Raw genomic sequence first — 18,004 nt, forward strand, 5'->3', positions numbered from 1 at the left:
ACAGTTAATCGAGTGTCAAATTAATCAATAATTATTTCGATAATTGATTTATCACTTGGAGCCATTTGGTAATCTTAAAATTGTCCAAATTCTGATTCCAACCTCTCAGAAATAAATATTCACTAATTTCTGCAGTCATAAAAGCAGACTGATGACCGTAATTTCCAGCCAACTGAGGCATCTGATTAAAAGTTGCAACAGCTAAATTTAGCCATATAAACAAATTTGTACATACATTGGCCGCCGCTTATCAATCCAGCCATGCTTGTGTCCACATGTTAAATACATTCTTATTCTCACCGTGTTTTTTTATCATATTGATTAGACAGTGATATCTCGTGGAAATTGATAGCGTTAATATAACCACCACCCTCCCCCCTTTTTTCATTTAACATTTTTATTTCCTGATCGTGACAACATCCAGCATACCATAACTACAAAATTACAGTCACAACATGTCCAAACAATACAATTCAATGCTTTACGGACATTAAATGAATATTAAATACGATTGAGGTTATGTTAGTATGAACGATTCTACTTTCCCACATGGATCCTTGGGAAAATAAATTGCCCAGCCCTGCTTTTAATACCCTCTTATCACCAACTTCCAAACTGGTTATAAGGCCAAGTTAGGCAAAAACAAAGGGAGTGTTGTGACACTCCAACACAGTCCAAGGCCAAGGGCCTTATCGCATACTCTTGGCTCTATGTTTCACAAGCCCCACTCCATCATACACATAAATGTCATGTCTGAGGTTAGAATTGAATGTTATATTGAGAGTGGCACAGTAAAACAAGCAAAGGCTCGTTTTTGTGTATTTTGCATATTTTGCACATGCACTCCAGGGTAATACAGCTTGGACCCATGTTCCCAAAACTATCTTTTTTTTTTAAATATCACTTTGATGGGCTGTGCAAACTGGTTTGTTGCTTTGCCCTAGAGCACCTCAACAGTAATCAGCAGCGAGTTGAAATTCAGTCTTGAGCTGTTATAGACAGCTCTGACATAGGCTGAACCTCCACGACCGAGATTCCCACGTTGCCGTCGTGTGGAGGCTTGAGCGGCTCCCTGGAGTGCAGCCAGCACTCTGGGGGCCTGACTAAGAGGAATCTCACCCTGGTGGTCGAACCAAGCGTTAAAAAACTTGCTCTCGACTACACACCTCAAAAAATTGGAAATGGAATAGGAGAAAAAAAGACAGGAGGTGTGAAAAACCACACGAAACTACTACTACTACATAGGCTGAACACATGCGTTTGTTTGCCGTACACAGGGGTGTTGCTGGAAGCGGCGAAGAGGAGGGGCTCCTCTGACAGTCAAAAAAGATAGAACTTCGCGAGTCAATCTGTATTTTTGGTTTGGGGTATCGCGAAGATTAATCAGCAAAACCAAAGTTTTTATTTATTTATTTTTTTACATTGAAGTCTGAATCAGAGTTTGTTGATTTTGAGTGTCTGCCGATAACGAGTCCCAATCTGATGCTTTGTCAATTCATTAAGAAAAAAAGAGAGCACAACTGAATTGTCCCAATTGTGTTAATTTTTAAAGAATTTAATAAAGTGTGATGCCTTTTTTTGTATCTTTAAGCATCGCACATCAGTGGTTCAATCCAGGTCAATAACATCTTTTCTATAGCGTGTCAGTGGTGGAGCTCTAAATAGTAATGCACGAAAATTTCATGGAAAATATCCCGTGTTAAATAAACAAACTCCAGTCAAAAATAATTACATTACATGTCATTTTGGGACTTTTAAAAATCAAGTAAAAAAAGATCCCGTCTGTATATAATAAATTTTTCACATAGGGACAGATGGGCTTGGATTTTTCACCTAAATATTAAAAAAATAATTAACAAATAAATCCTCATTTCAAACTAGATTTTACTTTGTAAAAAAATAGATTCTTTTCTTTTTTATTTATTTTTTATTTTTTTTTACAAAGTGTTCCTGGCTTGACAATCCCAAATATTTAAGTGTGAAGAATCAGCCAAAAAAATGAAAAAAATAAATAAAATTAAATTAAAAAAAAAACAATAATAGGGAAGGTGAGAAATACTTTTTCACGGCACTGTCGCGATAATATGGGCTTTTGCATAATTTAATCAAACAAATACAAGGGATGTTCAAAAGCACAAAAATCTAAATAAATTAACCTTTTTCGTCACCTTACCAATTTTAACTCTTCCTCGTTCAGGTCCTTCTCCCATTACCAAGATGTTAGCTGGTTTCTGCAGAAGAAGAAAAAAATATCAGCAATATTTTAGAAAAATCCCTAGTATTTACAGATACTGCAAGTATTACTCATCACTGATATCTACATTATCCACTTTAATAAACACATGTAAAATTTTTGTTCAGTGGTCCATGGTGATTACAACTCATGACAATGTCAGTCAAGAGTCCACTCAAATTTCATGGAGTGACACCTCACACAAGAAGAGAGTTACACACATACATACTAAGTTATTGAGTTTAATGAGCATAGGGAATGAGTGCCATAAATACAGCCATCACTGAAGTGTCATTCTCTCTGTTTTATGTTGGGCACCGGCTCCCACTATCGCTGGCAACTGACGACAGGCGCTAACGGCTAGACACAGAAGACAGCATTTCTGACACCATAAGGAAAGTGCTTTGTTACAGCTCCAGTTGTTCTGAAATGTGCCACATAAATACGTTGTATTGTATTGTAGAGTATTGTATAAGGCACATTTTGCTGTCCGGAAATTACGGTAACTATCAAAAGTAATTTTCTCACACTGGTTTGAGTTTTGATTGTGTTTTTATCTTTTTAAACTTGATTTACATGTATATACTTTCTTTTATTAAAGCTTCTTTTTACATATTCTGAAGTAACCAAAGCTGTGAATGTTTTATTTTCATGTGTCATGCGAGTTTGGATGGATAAAGGTGAAACTAGTTACCAATTACCTTGTGGGAAAGCCTGTTAACGGCAACCAATAACCAGTGATAGAATTTTTTGTGAAATCACTTTTTTTAATTAACAAGCTTCTACTTAAGTTAGTTGTCGGTTGACAGTTAACTCTCAGTTAAGGAATTAACCAATTACTAATTAAAAGTTATCAATTAAAAAATGCAAAATCACTTTTTGTCCCATACTTGTTCAAAACAGCCATTATGACGTAAGAAATAGGCGTGATAATGATTTTGGGGGCAAGGGGGAATCAAAAATCAAAATTCGATATAAAAGAAACTGCTGCGCCTGAGGAAAAACAACCAATCAGAGACATAAAGGCCTCACTTAACGGGTGTTAAAAAAAATGCATAACATATAGTGTAATAGTAGCACGTAATTATGAATGAGTTGCTTTTCTGGGGCACTAAGGTAACAGGTCAGAGTGATTTTTTTTTTTTCTGTTAGCGAGTGTCACGCTCATTTTGACATTGTCTGTCTGATCTTTCCACTTACACTGTTGTCGCTTTGTCAGACAATATTCACCAATACTGTAATATCATATTAGCTTTTTATTTTTCTAGGTCACTTGAACCACGCACCAGCCTCACACCGTCTTCAGCTGTTTTTACCGATTTGCTAAATAGGGATAGTTTTGATAAAATTATGAGTCAATTTGTAGTTACACCACTTTCGAAACACACAAAGAAACAAAAAGTGACAAATTCACGCCATCGGGGGTTAAACCTTCCTGGTATTCATCGCTAGCAGTCGTGACTGCTTCTGCATGTGATAAGTGACAAATATCACCCAATGATCACGCAGAGACATAACACACAAAGAGTAACACAGTTCAAATATGTCACTGGGAGTTTCCAGCTGCACACAGCTGAAGGCTAATAAAGTATCTGCTGCCTGAATATCCCTCGTGGTGTTTGCACGGATGTGAATTCTTTTAGCCAAGCACACGTTGGTCTGTCTGGCCAAATTTCTTGTTGCTATAGAAACTGCACTAATAAAAGTCGATTTGTAGTTCATGCCCACAGTACGACATGTCATTATTGGCAAATGATTAGCGCCTCTTCAGATGGGTTTTTTTTTCTTTCCATGTGGATCATTTTCCTTCACATTTTGTAACAGCATGTTCGCCACATTTTTTTTCATTTTTTTTTTTTTTTACAAAAATGCTATTATTCTCCACACAAGTCTTTGAGAGTAATGAATGTTTCAATTGGTTCCTCTGCTGAGTGGAAATAAAATGCGATAAGTCCATCCTCTTGTACAATTGCATTTGCATCTTTGTCCAAAAGGTAGGCCAGCTGAGGAGCCTGAAGATGGCTTATGCAACAGAATGAATCAGTCGATGACAAAGCTTCCCTCAAATTGGGAGGTTCCAGCGATCGACACAAACCTTTCTGTTTTCAAAGTATTCCTGTAAATCGTCGACATTATTGACCTAAAGTTGCCCCGTTCCTGTAAAAAGTTGACGTAATTAGTACTGCAAAATGTGCATTTTTGTAGGTGATTTGAATTGGCTTTAGAAATCTAGTATATCAACAGTTAAATTATTCAGTTAATAATCTAGCTGAAAAACATTTATATTTTTTCAATGGTGTGATATTTATACTGGAAATGAAAATAGACTGGAAGAGTTTATATATATATATATATATATATATATATATATATATATATATATATATATATATATATAAAATTATTAATAATAATAGTTGTTTTTTATTGTGTTCTTATTAGGCAATTTTGAGGAAACGATGTTGCGCGTTTCTATAAGTAACTGTTAACTTTCGGCGGGGATTTGTTCAATCTATAATTATTTTTTAAGTATTTGTCTTTTTGAGAACCAAAATTGCATTGTTTCAAGAATATAACCATATTTCTAAGGGAACGAAGGTGTTTTTTTGTATTGTTGGGTTTTTTTTTCAGAAAAAAAAGGTGCGATATTAAAGCAAAAATAAAGTTACTTGCCAAAATACAACTTTCTTGCCTTCCTATAATATATTACGACATTTTATCCCGACTAAATTAGTTGTTTTTTTGTTCTGGTAAAAAATAATAATAATAATATTATTATTATTATTATAATTTTTGTCCGATTTTTTGTATCCTCTCATTACTACTTTTCTTTTCTCAAAAACACTTTTCCTTCCTCAAAAATATGCCACTTTTTTCTATATGTGCTATTTTTTTTTCCTACAATGTATTTATTGGTTTTAAAGTTTCATCAATCAAAGCAGAACAAAGTAAAGGGTTCATGTGGTAGCATTATATGTGGAATTGATGTTGCAATTATGGGGGCTGCTCTTATTTGTTAATGGAATTTGTAAATTAAAAAAGTACCTTGCTCAAACCCTTTGCAACTTCTTGAGTTATTTTCAACCAGAAAACAAATATCCAGATACAATTTTACTTATTTAAAAATACAACTTATTCAAACTAAATAATTGTTTTACTGCCTATGGAGAAACTGAAAATAACTACACACTCCAAGCGTCCAGATCATATAAGGGCTCATGCCTAATATGACTAATCGAGAAGTGTGAATCAATCAGCAGGAAAGCAGTTACGTCCTGGGTCTTGTGTTGCGGCAATCTTTGCGGAAGAGAGTATTCCTTACAGGAAGACACAAATACACTGCAGCAATCGATCACCTTCAGGAATCCTCCCTGTGGAAGTGATAGTTGGTACAGCCCAGTGAGCCTTTTGCTGTGGTCTGCAAAGCTGCTCAGTTAGCAACTTGACAGCACAAGCTTGAGGCTATTACGTAACCCCCATGGGGGCGTGCGGCTGGGAGGGGAGTGAGCCCCTCCGGTGTAGCTTGTGGTGGGAGGGACATAGGAAAAGGAGGAGGACAAGTGGGGGATGGGAAACATGCAGTGGTGCAATGTAAAGCATGTGGCGGACACTATGTCGACGAAGCTAAGCATGCTAAAACATCATGGCAAGCATAATGTTGCGTGTGCTTGTTGGCCGTCCGCTTAATTCACTGCAACGCTGGAGTAAAATGGGAATTACCTTCACATAAATCAGCAACGTCATCTCAAAGTAAACAATGTGCCCCTCGTTTGATTTATTTTTGTTCACAAAGAGGCAGCGACCTGCTCACAGTTGATAATCTGCCCGACAAAGACAAATACGACAACAAAATCGTGAGAATTACGATAGGATAGCCCCGCCGCAACAATGGTAGGAAGCCCTGGAAATGAACCAGCCTTAAATGCGGTACATTGTGATCAAATCAGATAGGTCAGGTTCTAACAATGAAGAATTTTTTTCATCCAGCTGCGGCAGAAATGGGGATAAAAAGGGCAAAAGTGCACCAACAACAAACACTACGCGCGGAACGCTACTAAATAGCAAGCTTTCAAATCTGTGACGTTCCAACCAAAATGCCCAAATAGATTTTATCTTCACTCAGAATTTTAGAAGTTGAAAAAAAAGTTATTGTTTAATGTATTTTTCCACCGTAATGTTAAGCATACCAAATGAAACATACAATCTTCCTGCTTAAAAGCATCACAAACCGTTAACATGTAATGTTTAATTCCTCTGGGACGCACGTTTGTGTTCAAGTCTTCCTGCAGGTAAGACCACACCATCGATAGCTGTCTTATCAGTCCCTGACAATAGAATCAGCTAACACAATACACACGCACCCCCGATTGGTTGTCATGTCACTCAGTCAGGACTTTTACATTCATTGCTGGCCTGCTTTGTTCTCTTCGCTTTTTCACACTTCCCCGTTAAGTCCCTGTTTAATACTCAGTCTTCTGTCGATGAGCTCTGTACTTACTGTTCCAAGTGAAAAAAAAAGTCTTGGAAAAAAAAACAGAACAGACCAGTTGTGTTCGATTTAATGGCCCGAGAATGAAATGGCGTGGATGAGTGAGAATACTCATAGGCACGAGTTGTGCCGCTTGTGGTTATGATTGGGATAAAAAAAAACTTCCTACACCACCATTAAAGGAAGGAATACCCATAATCAATGGAAAACTTTGAAATGGATGACATTCAAATAATGACTTATCTTGGCTGATATAACCAACATTCATTTTCTTGTGGTTCAATTGATTTAATGAAATAATGTAGTTCTTTTTTTTAAGTGCACATAATGAGTGTGAGTTAATCATCTTTATCCTTACACACAGGGCAGCAACAGTTGGGAAAGATTGAACGTAAAAAAAAAAAAAAAAAATTAAATAATAAAATATAAATAATAAAAATAAAAATCATTTTTGGGTTTAGGTAGGTGATCAAAAACAACAGCAAGATTCAGTGGCACAATAATCTTTAAATGTTGTTTTCATATCTTAACACAGCATGTATTTTGGAGTCGACCACCAATCAGTGAGTTTAAAAAACCCCCAAAAAAACAAAATATTAACCCAACAGAAGATGGGCAAATCTATTCATCCATTTAAACAAATTCTTTACTGACTTTTTACAGTCAACCGCCGCTATTTGGCCCTGCCCACTAAAATAGCCAAAAGCACATAATTGAAATGCATTGGGATTTTTTTTTTTATAACCATTAAATACTAAAAATTCGCCCCCAAAATGCTGAAAACACATGGAAAATACAAGCAAAAATTATTAAAAAAACAAACAAACTACAAACATAAAAAATCTGAGTGTTTACGCAAATAAACCTTGTATTATTAATGTTAGCGGCACAGAACCTCCCGGGAATGAACGAGATTGTGTTTGCAGTAATGTCTTATTTTATATTATATTATATTTTATTTTATTTTTCAAATTTTTGATCCAGCCAATCGGACTGGTGTAAAGTCGATTTGAAAGCAAATGAAAACAAATACAAATTTAACAACAACAAGCAAAAATGTTAAATGGATCGTAAGCATATTAAGATTATTACCATTTGTTAAATTGCATGTAATACCTTTTTTGCTGCACTTCTTATTTGAACCTATCTTGACAGTCTCTCATCATTCATTTGTTCACGATATATTATTCTTTTTTTTTTTTTCAACACAATAACGAGAGCATGTGTAAATGACAAGGAGGCTGAATCCCATTTAGCTTTGAAGGGTCTCAAGCACTGTCACCTGTGACGGTTTCTAGGACACCCGAATACAATATAGTGGATAATAAAATTAAAAAATACTAATAAAAAAATAAATACATAAAACAAAAAAATGGGGTAAGGTCTTGAGACCAAGCATAAACAATCAAGTATCTCAGGGGAATCCCTGTCAATGTCATCCTAGCTAGAGGCAGCTCAAGGGGCGGACAAATAAAGACCACTGGAACCCAGTTTGAGATTAACATTAAAGTAGACTTAATTTCTGACGTCATATTCCGGGAATGATGTGCTTATCACCACATCTAAAAAAGACTGAATCATTGGATAGACACGTTTGCAGCAATTGAGGCGCATGGCAACAATAGTCAAAAGCAAAGCGAGTTGTACAATCGATCAACTAAAACTGACAAAGAGACAAATCATCTGTCGTCTGCATGCTTCCTGATCCGGGCAGATTTACATGTGACGTCCAGCTGTCATGTGACCTACGCTTGCTGAGGATTACGTAAGAGTGGACAACAACAGCAGAAGCCTGCGAATAAATAGACGCTTAGCACTGGGTATCTGATAAGGTCGTGACCTTGAATTGCTGACCTCCACTTTCCCCCGACTGAGAAGTGCACATAGAGAAGAATAAACTTCATTAAATGATGCAGCTGGCATAGTTTATATCAACACTTGATATCATTCTTTTCATTTTTTATTCCAATTTACTTTTATATGTCGGGTGAGTAAACTGTCTTCTAAAATTCGAACAATTCAGGTGGAAATCCTGCCATTCTAATAGAAAGAAAGTCTGAATGGAGCCAGTGCACATATTCCTCTTTGTAAAAGAACAAAAAGAAAACTGTGGGAAACCCACAGTGGAGACCATCACATAAGAATAAGAGTGTTGTAGCAAGATAGAGGCGCCAAAAGAGCCAGACGACACTCAGAATAGAAAACCTTGTGGTCTTGAGCCATTAGAATTCAATTGCATAAATTTGCGGCTTATTGTCATTGTGAGTTGTGTAGAAATTTCAATTTCTTTGCAGATATGCACACTGGCAAACTCTCATTCACAGGTGTCAAACTGAAGTCCCGGGGGCCAGATCCAGCCCACCATATTGTTTTATGTGGCCCACAAAAGGAAATCAAACATGTCAATTGATGTAAACAATAGTTTAAGAAAAAAAATATTAATCTTGACATCTGATTCCAAAACTATTAATAGATCAATTCGTTGCATACTGTATGTAACAATAATGAAGAGATTACCAATTTATATGGAGTCACAGATACACACTCAGAGGGAAACTCCGTACAATGTGGCCCGTGACAAAAATGCGTTCGACACCCTTGCCCTAATTTATAAATCTCTTTTATGCTTTCGTCTTCCTTATTTGTGTGCGTTATTCCAAAAATAAAAAATAAAAAAACAGCTGCTATGCCTTGTGTTCTTACAATGCACTTGTTTGATGTGCTCTTCAGCTAAAAAATTAATTTGGGAAAAGAGCAAGCAGCTTTTGCCCCCGTGGCATGGAATACTCAGCTGACTAAACTGAAACACTGTGACGGTATTCCACTTGGAGCTTTCCGTTCAAACTACCATCTTGGGACCACTGCCCAATAACATTTTTATTTTTATATATAAATTGTTTGTTGTTCTGTTATAGCTACTGCACCACTATTAAAATAATAATAATACACAATAATGCAGATTTAATATCTTTTATAGGTCCTCTGTCCATGTACTGTTTACAAAAGGTGAACTGCATCCCAAACGGGCCGCCAGTCAATCACATGGACAGACAACTATTCTCACTCACATTCACACCATCAGCGAGTGGGCGCTCAAGAAACACTGCCCGTCCAACTGTGGTCACTAATGGTAACCGAAAAACAAGGCATTAAAGGAGAAGGGCAATACATGCCCTATTCAAGTTATGGGAGAGTTGCGCAGTGAAGCTAAAATAATATAGTTGCTCACCAGATCCCTGTGGAGGACCCAGTTGGCGTGGAGGTAATGGATCCCATCCAGAATCTGATACAGCAGAGACTTCACCATCCCTCGGGGCAGCTGCATGGGCTTTTTGTTGGCCTTGGAGGCACGATGGAACTTGATAATATGCTATCAGAAAGAAAAGAATTCACTGTATGGAATTTTTGCTCTGCCACCAAATAACAAGATCATGTAAAGAAGAAGTAATAAAAATCAGGCATCGCTTTTTAGAGTTTTATTCATTATTACTTTTGGGCGACTTACCTTATTTCAGTGACTATTATAAAATATACCAGACGGAGGTAAGGCGTGGCATGTAACATGGACATCAAGGAAAAACTCACCCAAAGGTCATGTTCGGCATAGTCTAACAGGAGCGAAACCTTTCTGTCACTGTGGGACAGGAACACCTTCTGAAGGGCGATCACGTTTGGATGTTTCAATTCTCGTAACAGCTGCAGGACACAAGAAAAATGTCTAAGAACGGGGGCCACTGTGAAAACTACATAACACAAGCACATGTTCCAGGAATAGGGTTGAAATCAAATTAGCAGTTTGAAAGCACGGGAAATAATTCTACTGAAACAATAGCAAAGCGACTAATAATCACTCTTTAAATAGACCGACTGACTCATTAGAAGTTCGACATCTGATGCTAATTAGAGGACACACCTTGGTTGATGTCCATGTGGCAATGCTTCTGAATTATTTTCTGTCATGCCTCGTTGGAAGAAGAAAATTTTGCACACCTCCAAATTTACAACAAAGAATACGGTGTTAACATTGTTTTTACTCTTTATCACAATTGTTTTTTGTTTTTTTTTATCTCTGTTAAATATTTTTCCATGCACGTCTCCTACTCTGTGTTGGCCTATTTTTTTAAATAATTATATTGAATCACAATTGAAAAGAATTGTGTCATTTTTATTTATTATTACTTTAGTCGGATTCAAGTTTTTTCTCTGACCATGGGAGGGGCTTTTCTTTCATTAAGCGGTACCAACAGTTTTGTCCATGTGTTTAAAATTTGCTCTTTGTTTCACTAACATGCGATCTTGTGAAACATCAGTTAAATAATTATTATATTATTCATCTTTGGGCATGTGTCCTATTTTCTTGCAACATTTCCAGTTAGATCCATTATGGAAAAGATCACATGCGATGCTAGCATAGTGCACATGCCGTCTTGTTTGCCTTTTCCCCATTTATTGCAAAAGAAGATGATTATCAAATGATGTTTTGAAAAGAACTAAAAAATGAATAAATGAAAAGAACAGGCTGCAAAACAAATTTAAAGAAAGCTTGCTCAAGGTGCAGGATGGGACGGGATGAGTTTGCATAGCAAACATTTATTTAAACTAACCAAGTAGAAGCATCCAGTTTAACTTCCACAAATCTTAACATATTCTTATTTTTGCACAAGAATTAAGCGATAATGTTGACAAAAAAAATATAATCATTCCTCAAGTTCTGTTTCAAAAGCGGTGTCAGAAACCAGGTTTGCATATAATTCCAAATGTGATGTAGTGAAACATTGACATCTGCTAATTAGTTAATATTTGGATGAAAACACTTCAGAAATATAAAATACGAGAAAAAAAACACTTTTTTGTGCAAAATGTTGTTTGTAGGCTTAGCTGCATTTTATCCGTTTTTTTGTGGTTTACAGACAGCCCTAAAAAATCTCAATGTATGATAAATAAATATAAATGTATGATAATGGAATTTAATTCTATGCAGATTTTTTACATTTGCAGGCCAGCCCGGTCTGTATCTTTTGCAAATTGCGGGGGTCCACTGTAGAATGTTGGGAAAACATGCGATATACGATATGGCTGTTGGCCATGGTGATATCGATATTATTGTGATATTTAGGATGTACCTAAAGAAATTAAGTTTTTATTAATGAGTGAAGTATTTTTTTTTCATGTGGAAAACATGCAAGCTCAATGTGTTATTAGTTAATTAATTGTATTCTCCTGATTAATTTCCAACTATTGGGTGACGATGCGCATTTAAGTCAAATGGTAAAATAAATAATTAGTGCCGTCAAGCGCTTACATTTTTTTAACAAATTAATCGCAAAAAAATCCGTAATTAATTGTGATTTATCGCATTTTTCAACCACTATTTTTCGTGAAGCTTGTACAGGAATTTACTTGAACAATATCTTGGATTTAATGTAAAGTCACCAAATATGAAGTGGATTTTAAATCAAAGACTGTTCTAATAGCTTTCTTTGATCCATTAATATGATCTAACAGAGTCTGGCATTTTTCTTAGAATTCTCCAAGCTTCCACAGTACATTTAGGTCTCCCGACAAGCACCACACTCCAGCAGTGTTGGTTTGGAAGGCGGAAACTTGAGGGCGGTGTTTTGTTCTGAGCTGATGTACTAAAGATGTACAGCTAATATTTGAATTTGGATATGAAAAGTATGCGAATTATTTTTTAAATAAATAAGACTTGAGTCAACACTTTAATTTTGACAGCCCTAATATATGTGACTATGTAACTATGTATATATATATGTATATATATATATGTATGTATGAAAATGAGTTATTGCATTCAATCTTGGTTTACTGTCCAGCAGTTTTGTGCCTTCTTGGATGTTAATTTTTAAGCAAGAAGACTGTTTGCTTGGGGAGTAATTTGTGGATTGTTCGAACCCTTTATTGGTGAAGAAGGCTGGATCTTTTATACATGAATTGAGTATTGAATATATGAAGATACTGTGACTCACATTGGTTTGAAAAAAAAAAATCAAAAAACAAAAACAAACAAACATGCTCACATTTTGCCCATATTTAAATTGGTGTTTTATCAAAGGGAGGAATCGCATGGTCCTGTGTGTTCTGTTTCTGGATGTATAACGGATTTATGTAGCATTTAATACGTTAAAATTAAACATTGGGGGTGCGGAATACGTGCAACTGATAATAATGCTACCACTGCTGCCTCAATTTAAACATGAAAAAAATGTGTGAGTGTCAGTTCAGTTACAGAGGTGGACCCTTTCCCCTCATTTACTCTCACCACAGGTTCACCCGCGAACTTTTCTTTATCATCTTTCCATAGATAACTGCATTCTTATGGAGGAGTAACAGAGGCATGATATTTTCTGCTTTTCTTTAGGACAACGCTGAATCTTAAAATCCTTTTCTGAGAAGCATATTTTGACAGGCAAAAAGCAGACTCAATGTGCAATTGATTTTCACAGCCAACATCATTGGAACGGCCGATCTCAATAATAAAATGGATCTGATCGCTCCACTGAATTCTATTTCATGGAACCATCCAGCTAGCTGGGAAACTCGACAGACGGCTGTTGAAATTAGAACAGCAAAGTTGCATAAGATGAGGTCTTAACTCACTAACTTATTGTGATCAAGACGATTATCAGCAAACATCCATGCTGGCCCAAGAGACCATCCGGTTTTGACATGAGTGCTTGAAGACAAGCCAAACTTGTTTGACTCAAAAGTCGTAACAATGTCTTCTTTGGGAGGGTCCTCCATCCTACCAAGCCCTGAGGGTAATTGCTAAGAGGAAAAACTAGAAATTCCACTTCAAAGTGAGCACACGGTTCTCGCATAGACGGAGATAATTTCTAGCATTGTAGAATCGCCAGGTTTGCAAACTGAATTGGTTGAGATTGGCTCCACGTTGATATTCTTGTGCATTATTAACGACCAGAACGAGAGAGCTTTGGGATCTTGACAGCCACCTTTACGCTGAAATCATAGACAGACTTCTATTAATGAAATACAGTCGTCTACTCACATTTTCAGTTCAATCCTAACCTTTCTTGACTGCTGTATGGTTCCTCCACTAATCCTAGTAATGATTATGAATCGGCACCGAATAATTGATTCTCTCAAGCCATCTGAAACTTTGACATAAACAAAACACATACTTGTATCCCAGCAGCGTATTATGTCACAATCAGTTGCTTTAGGAACTTTGAAAAATATAAAACCAGGTCCTGGAATATCACAACTCAGTCACAATCACTCATTTGTAACCCAGACTGGGCCTCTAGTGTTCTGCGAGAAAATGTTCCAAGGTCAGCTAAATCCTGTAACTTGCTTGTCTGCATTGTTAGGCATCTACAGAGATGGAGGGTGTGCTTTTCGCACGATGGTATGTACCGTATAGCAACATACAATCAATCTAATCACGTTTAAATTATTACAAAAATGTAGTGACAAAGCCACAAAAATAAAAGAATAGGAGCATGTCACAGAGAAAATGGGATGGTCAGTCCTCATTTTTGGTAAAATAGGTCATGTTTTCATAAGAGGCTCACAGGAAAAGCACTCGCTGGAGGAGTTCCAAATAACCGCACCAAAGTTGCATTCCTGCCAGTCAATCTTTAAAGGGTCTCAAAAAGGGAATGGGAATTTAATGAGAAAGTGCAGGAGTTTTGTTCAACACAAGCGAACCAAAGTGGCATACAGACAACGCAAGGAAAAGTGGAATCTCACTAAAACCGACGTCACATGTTTACAGAGAAACAAAAAACCAGACAGTGATCGGAAACAAAACTCAATCAGTCTACAAAAAGATTTACAGATTAGCGCCCTGTGACCTGTTAAAGATTTGCTTCATTGCCACTTTTGCGTTTGGGGCGATTCAAATGGCAGAAAATTACAAATGAAAAACAAAGTTTTTTTTTTTTTTGGTTTGTTTTTTTTGTCACCGGTTTATTTATTCCAAGAATAATAACCAAGGTCCAAGAAAAAGAACCAATTCATTTGTCATAAACATGCCACATAAAACAAGTACCTAGAACAGACTAGTTCTTGTTGACGAATATGAGCATGTCAACATGAACGTAGTACGTAGAAGTAATGCAGAAATATCAGAAGTACCCGAGCTTTCTAACATATAGTTGGGAAGCAATAGGTCGATAAATCTCCTTTCATGCGGATGTTTGTGTAGCTGTAGAGCAACATCAACGTCCAGAATTTAAGTGGCAGCCACTGGCTCGGCTGAGTGTTGCAGCAGCGACCATTTAGTGTCAATAACAGAATACAGACTGTAGATTTATTACTATTTAATGCTTGATCCGAATTAGATTAGACAGCACAGTTGCAACCTTGACAACAGGGCCACACTCGGGAAGCTGCTAAAAATCTTCTCGTGTTTTTGTTTAAACAAAGCAGGTAATAATAGCTGCAGGATTCATTGAACCCATGGAAATGCAATGTTTGAGCTTTGACAGTCCACCTAGACTGCAAATATACTTTACAGCAGTCCACTTTACAAATGTTTGTATAGTGAACTACGTGTTTAGAAAAAAATAGTTCATGCTGGGAAGAAAACCGTAACCATCACGTAGAAATTATGCTTTTGTTCTTGACGTGGTGTAATTCAGATTTTGGGTCCGTCCCTGTATTAACTGTGAAATTTTCTATAAATTCATTATTACTGAAGAGGCAGGGAGAATTCCTCTGACAACCCGTGGCAAAAAAAAAAAACTCATGAAAAAAAGGCAAGCAAGAAAGTTAATGAATAACCAAAACCTGAGTGGATGAAAGGAAGGCAACCTACACCTGTTAAACATTTTTAACGTATACCCATTTGATGTTTCAATGAAAATAAAAGCAAACTACCTCAGAATGAATGTAAACACAATTTTAATATTATTATTACATAATAATACCACGCACAAAAAAAAAAAAAATCTTCCCCGACCCCTTCAGCAGTACGCAGTCGACCAGTCGATCGCAATCGATTGGGCACTCCTGCAATTAGATATCAGATTTATTTTACATAAATATTTTGTTCGAATAGGTTAGGCTTACTCTATAATAAAGGGATTAATATTAAAGACTGTTTATCTACTTCAATTAGAGTTATCTTATCAAACACTTTGACTTGCAGTCTTGCTATACCCTAACCAGAACTATACGACACTTCAAGTCAGTAAGTCATAAATAAGATTACAGAAATAATGCAAACAAATCTGTAGCTTTGTCATATCGACTTTTCATGTTTCACGAACGATATGTGAATGTAGACTGCACTTCTTAAGCACTGAACTTATCGAGAGACTGTATATTAAATGTATACACACGTGCATATAAGGGTTGCACACGAATAAGTGGTGACTCGAATTGAGATGTGAATCTGTCGTTGTGATAAAATACCAAGCCTGAATTTTCAGATTCAAAGGAGGGTTAAAGTAAGTTCCTTTAAGTTATTTCAAAGCAAAACCTTGGATATTTAAAAAAAAAAAAGTGAACATGAAGCTTGGTAAAGCAGACACACACACACACGCACACGCGCACGCGCACCCCCACGCACATGAACACACACACACCCACCTGCACACACACGTCAAACAAGCATCAAGACAAAGTTCAAAGGAACCCGCATGGCGCAGCTAATAGCGCATTTGATTAATTATCCATCGGCCATTATAAAAATGTGAGCGGCTCCACCTCAACGAAAACCTGAAAATATAATTTCTCAGCCTCCTCTCTTTATTGTGACATTTAATCTTGTTTTTTAGTACGATCATTTCATGTTCCAAACTCATTAACATTGGGTGTTGCATTTTCATCTCATTCTTTTGTGCAACACTGGTCTTTCTTGAACCGTCAGAATCAAGACCTGTTGCTGTTGATCTGATTGAAATAATATGTAAGAAATTATAAACAAATAAATAATAATTTTCAAGATGTGACTCTAATGAATTGAACCGTGCAGAAAATTCCTGCACTTCATTTGTCAGTGAACATGAAAAAGGTGTGGTATGTCGGATAATGCATGGATGGCTCTCGTATAAAATTTTTTCCATCCATTTGTAGAACATAGATAATTGTCCCTCGTTTCATCATTTACACACAGCTCAACACCAAAAATAGAAACAGAAAGCAGGTTATACTTTCCTGGATGGTTACAACTAACAAACATTGATCATCACAGTATGGCATTAGGGATCCTTCACGGCTCAGTGCAAAATTTTGAAATAATGAAACATTATTGAGCTGCATAGGCATTTTATTCGCCAAAATCTGTATTTTGCATTCCATCTGATGCAACTCTTACACGCAGCAGCAAATCATGCATGACTTGTTTGGATAGCAAGCTTGACAGGACTATACCAGCTTGATGGTGCTCACTCTACAAGTATCCATGGTGACAACGATATGAATAGTAAATAGTGTAGATTATTCCAAATGTTTTTAATTAGTCTATTTCTATCTCATGAATGAGGCAGAAAGTTGGGAGTATGTTTTTTTTTTTGTTGTTGTTTTTTTTACAACACAGATTTAAAGTAATAGTAGTTAATTTTTTCATACATATTCTGAATGTCCGACACACATACCAAATATATGTCATAAAATACAACCAGGATATCAGATTGCTCAATTACAATAATAATAATTAGGGCTCGCACGATTAATTGACCGGCCAATTTAAACAGCCGACATTAGCAAAAAAAAAAAAAAAAAAAGAGAATCGCCCTGATTTTGAGTTCATTCTTGGCTGGAAAATATACATTATTTTGTTCATTAGATATTTTTAAATTAACTGATTAATCGGTTATCAGAATTTAGTTCTCCCAAATATCGGAATCTGCATTGGTCTTAAACAAATCCACATTGATTAAGCCCTAATTATAATAATACATTTCATTTCAAGAGTCTATCAGTAAAGTGAAGAAAATTGATCGGTAAACCGTGGTTAAAATCACAGAGGAGTGAAATAGGAGAATGGTAGTGAATCAACACTTATAAAAGTGACCGAGAGTGACCAAAGGCCTGACAACCTACTGCATTACTTGCATTTTCTTTTTCCTATCAATGACAAATCCAGAGAGACAGTGTCAGTCAAATACTGCAGTCAAATCAATTACAAAGATACAAAGATCATTTGGTTTTGGTGAGAATGTTTTGATTGTTTATTTATACACACGGACAAAAACTATTGGTACTCTTCAGTCAAAGAAAGAAAAACAACAAGGGTCAGTGAACTATCTTGTTACAGTCAAAAGTAAAACTTCAAATATGACTTAAAATTAACT

The 18,004-nt window shown here is 36.2% G+C and overlaps 1 protein-coding gene across 1 annotated transcript in view; it reads right to left on the reverse strand.

Annotated features, from left to right (window-relative positions):
• The window catches only part of cdk19 (cyclin dependent kinase 19), a 39,852-nt gene that overhangs the window by 13,957 nt on the left and 7,891 nt on the right, over positions 1–18,004 (reverse strand). Inside the window, exons 3-5 of the mRNA XM_088286781.1 lie at positions 10,308–10,418; positions 9,952–10,092; positions 2,174–2,231 (exon numbers count right to left, since the gene is read on the reverse strand). Of these exons, the coding sequence (XP_088142907.1) occupies positions 2,174–2,231; positions 9,952–10,092; positions 10,308–10,418 (310 nt within the window). The remainder of the gene's footprint in view (positions 1–2,173; positions 2,232–9,951; positions 10,093–10,307; positions 10,419–18,004) is intronic.

Source organism: Idiotropiscis lumnitzeri, chromosome 21 (genome assembly GCF_059441095.1).
Source record: "Idiotropiscis lumnitzeri isolate Australia: NSW breed Sydney's pygmy pipehorse chromosome 21, RoL_Ilum_1.0, whole genome shotgun sequence".
In the NCBI taxonomy this organism is placed as follows: domain Eukaryota; kingdom Metazoa; phylum Chordata; class Actinopteri; order Syngnathiformes; family Syngnathidae; genus Idiotropiscis; species Idiotropiscis lumnitzeri.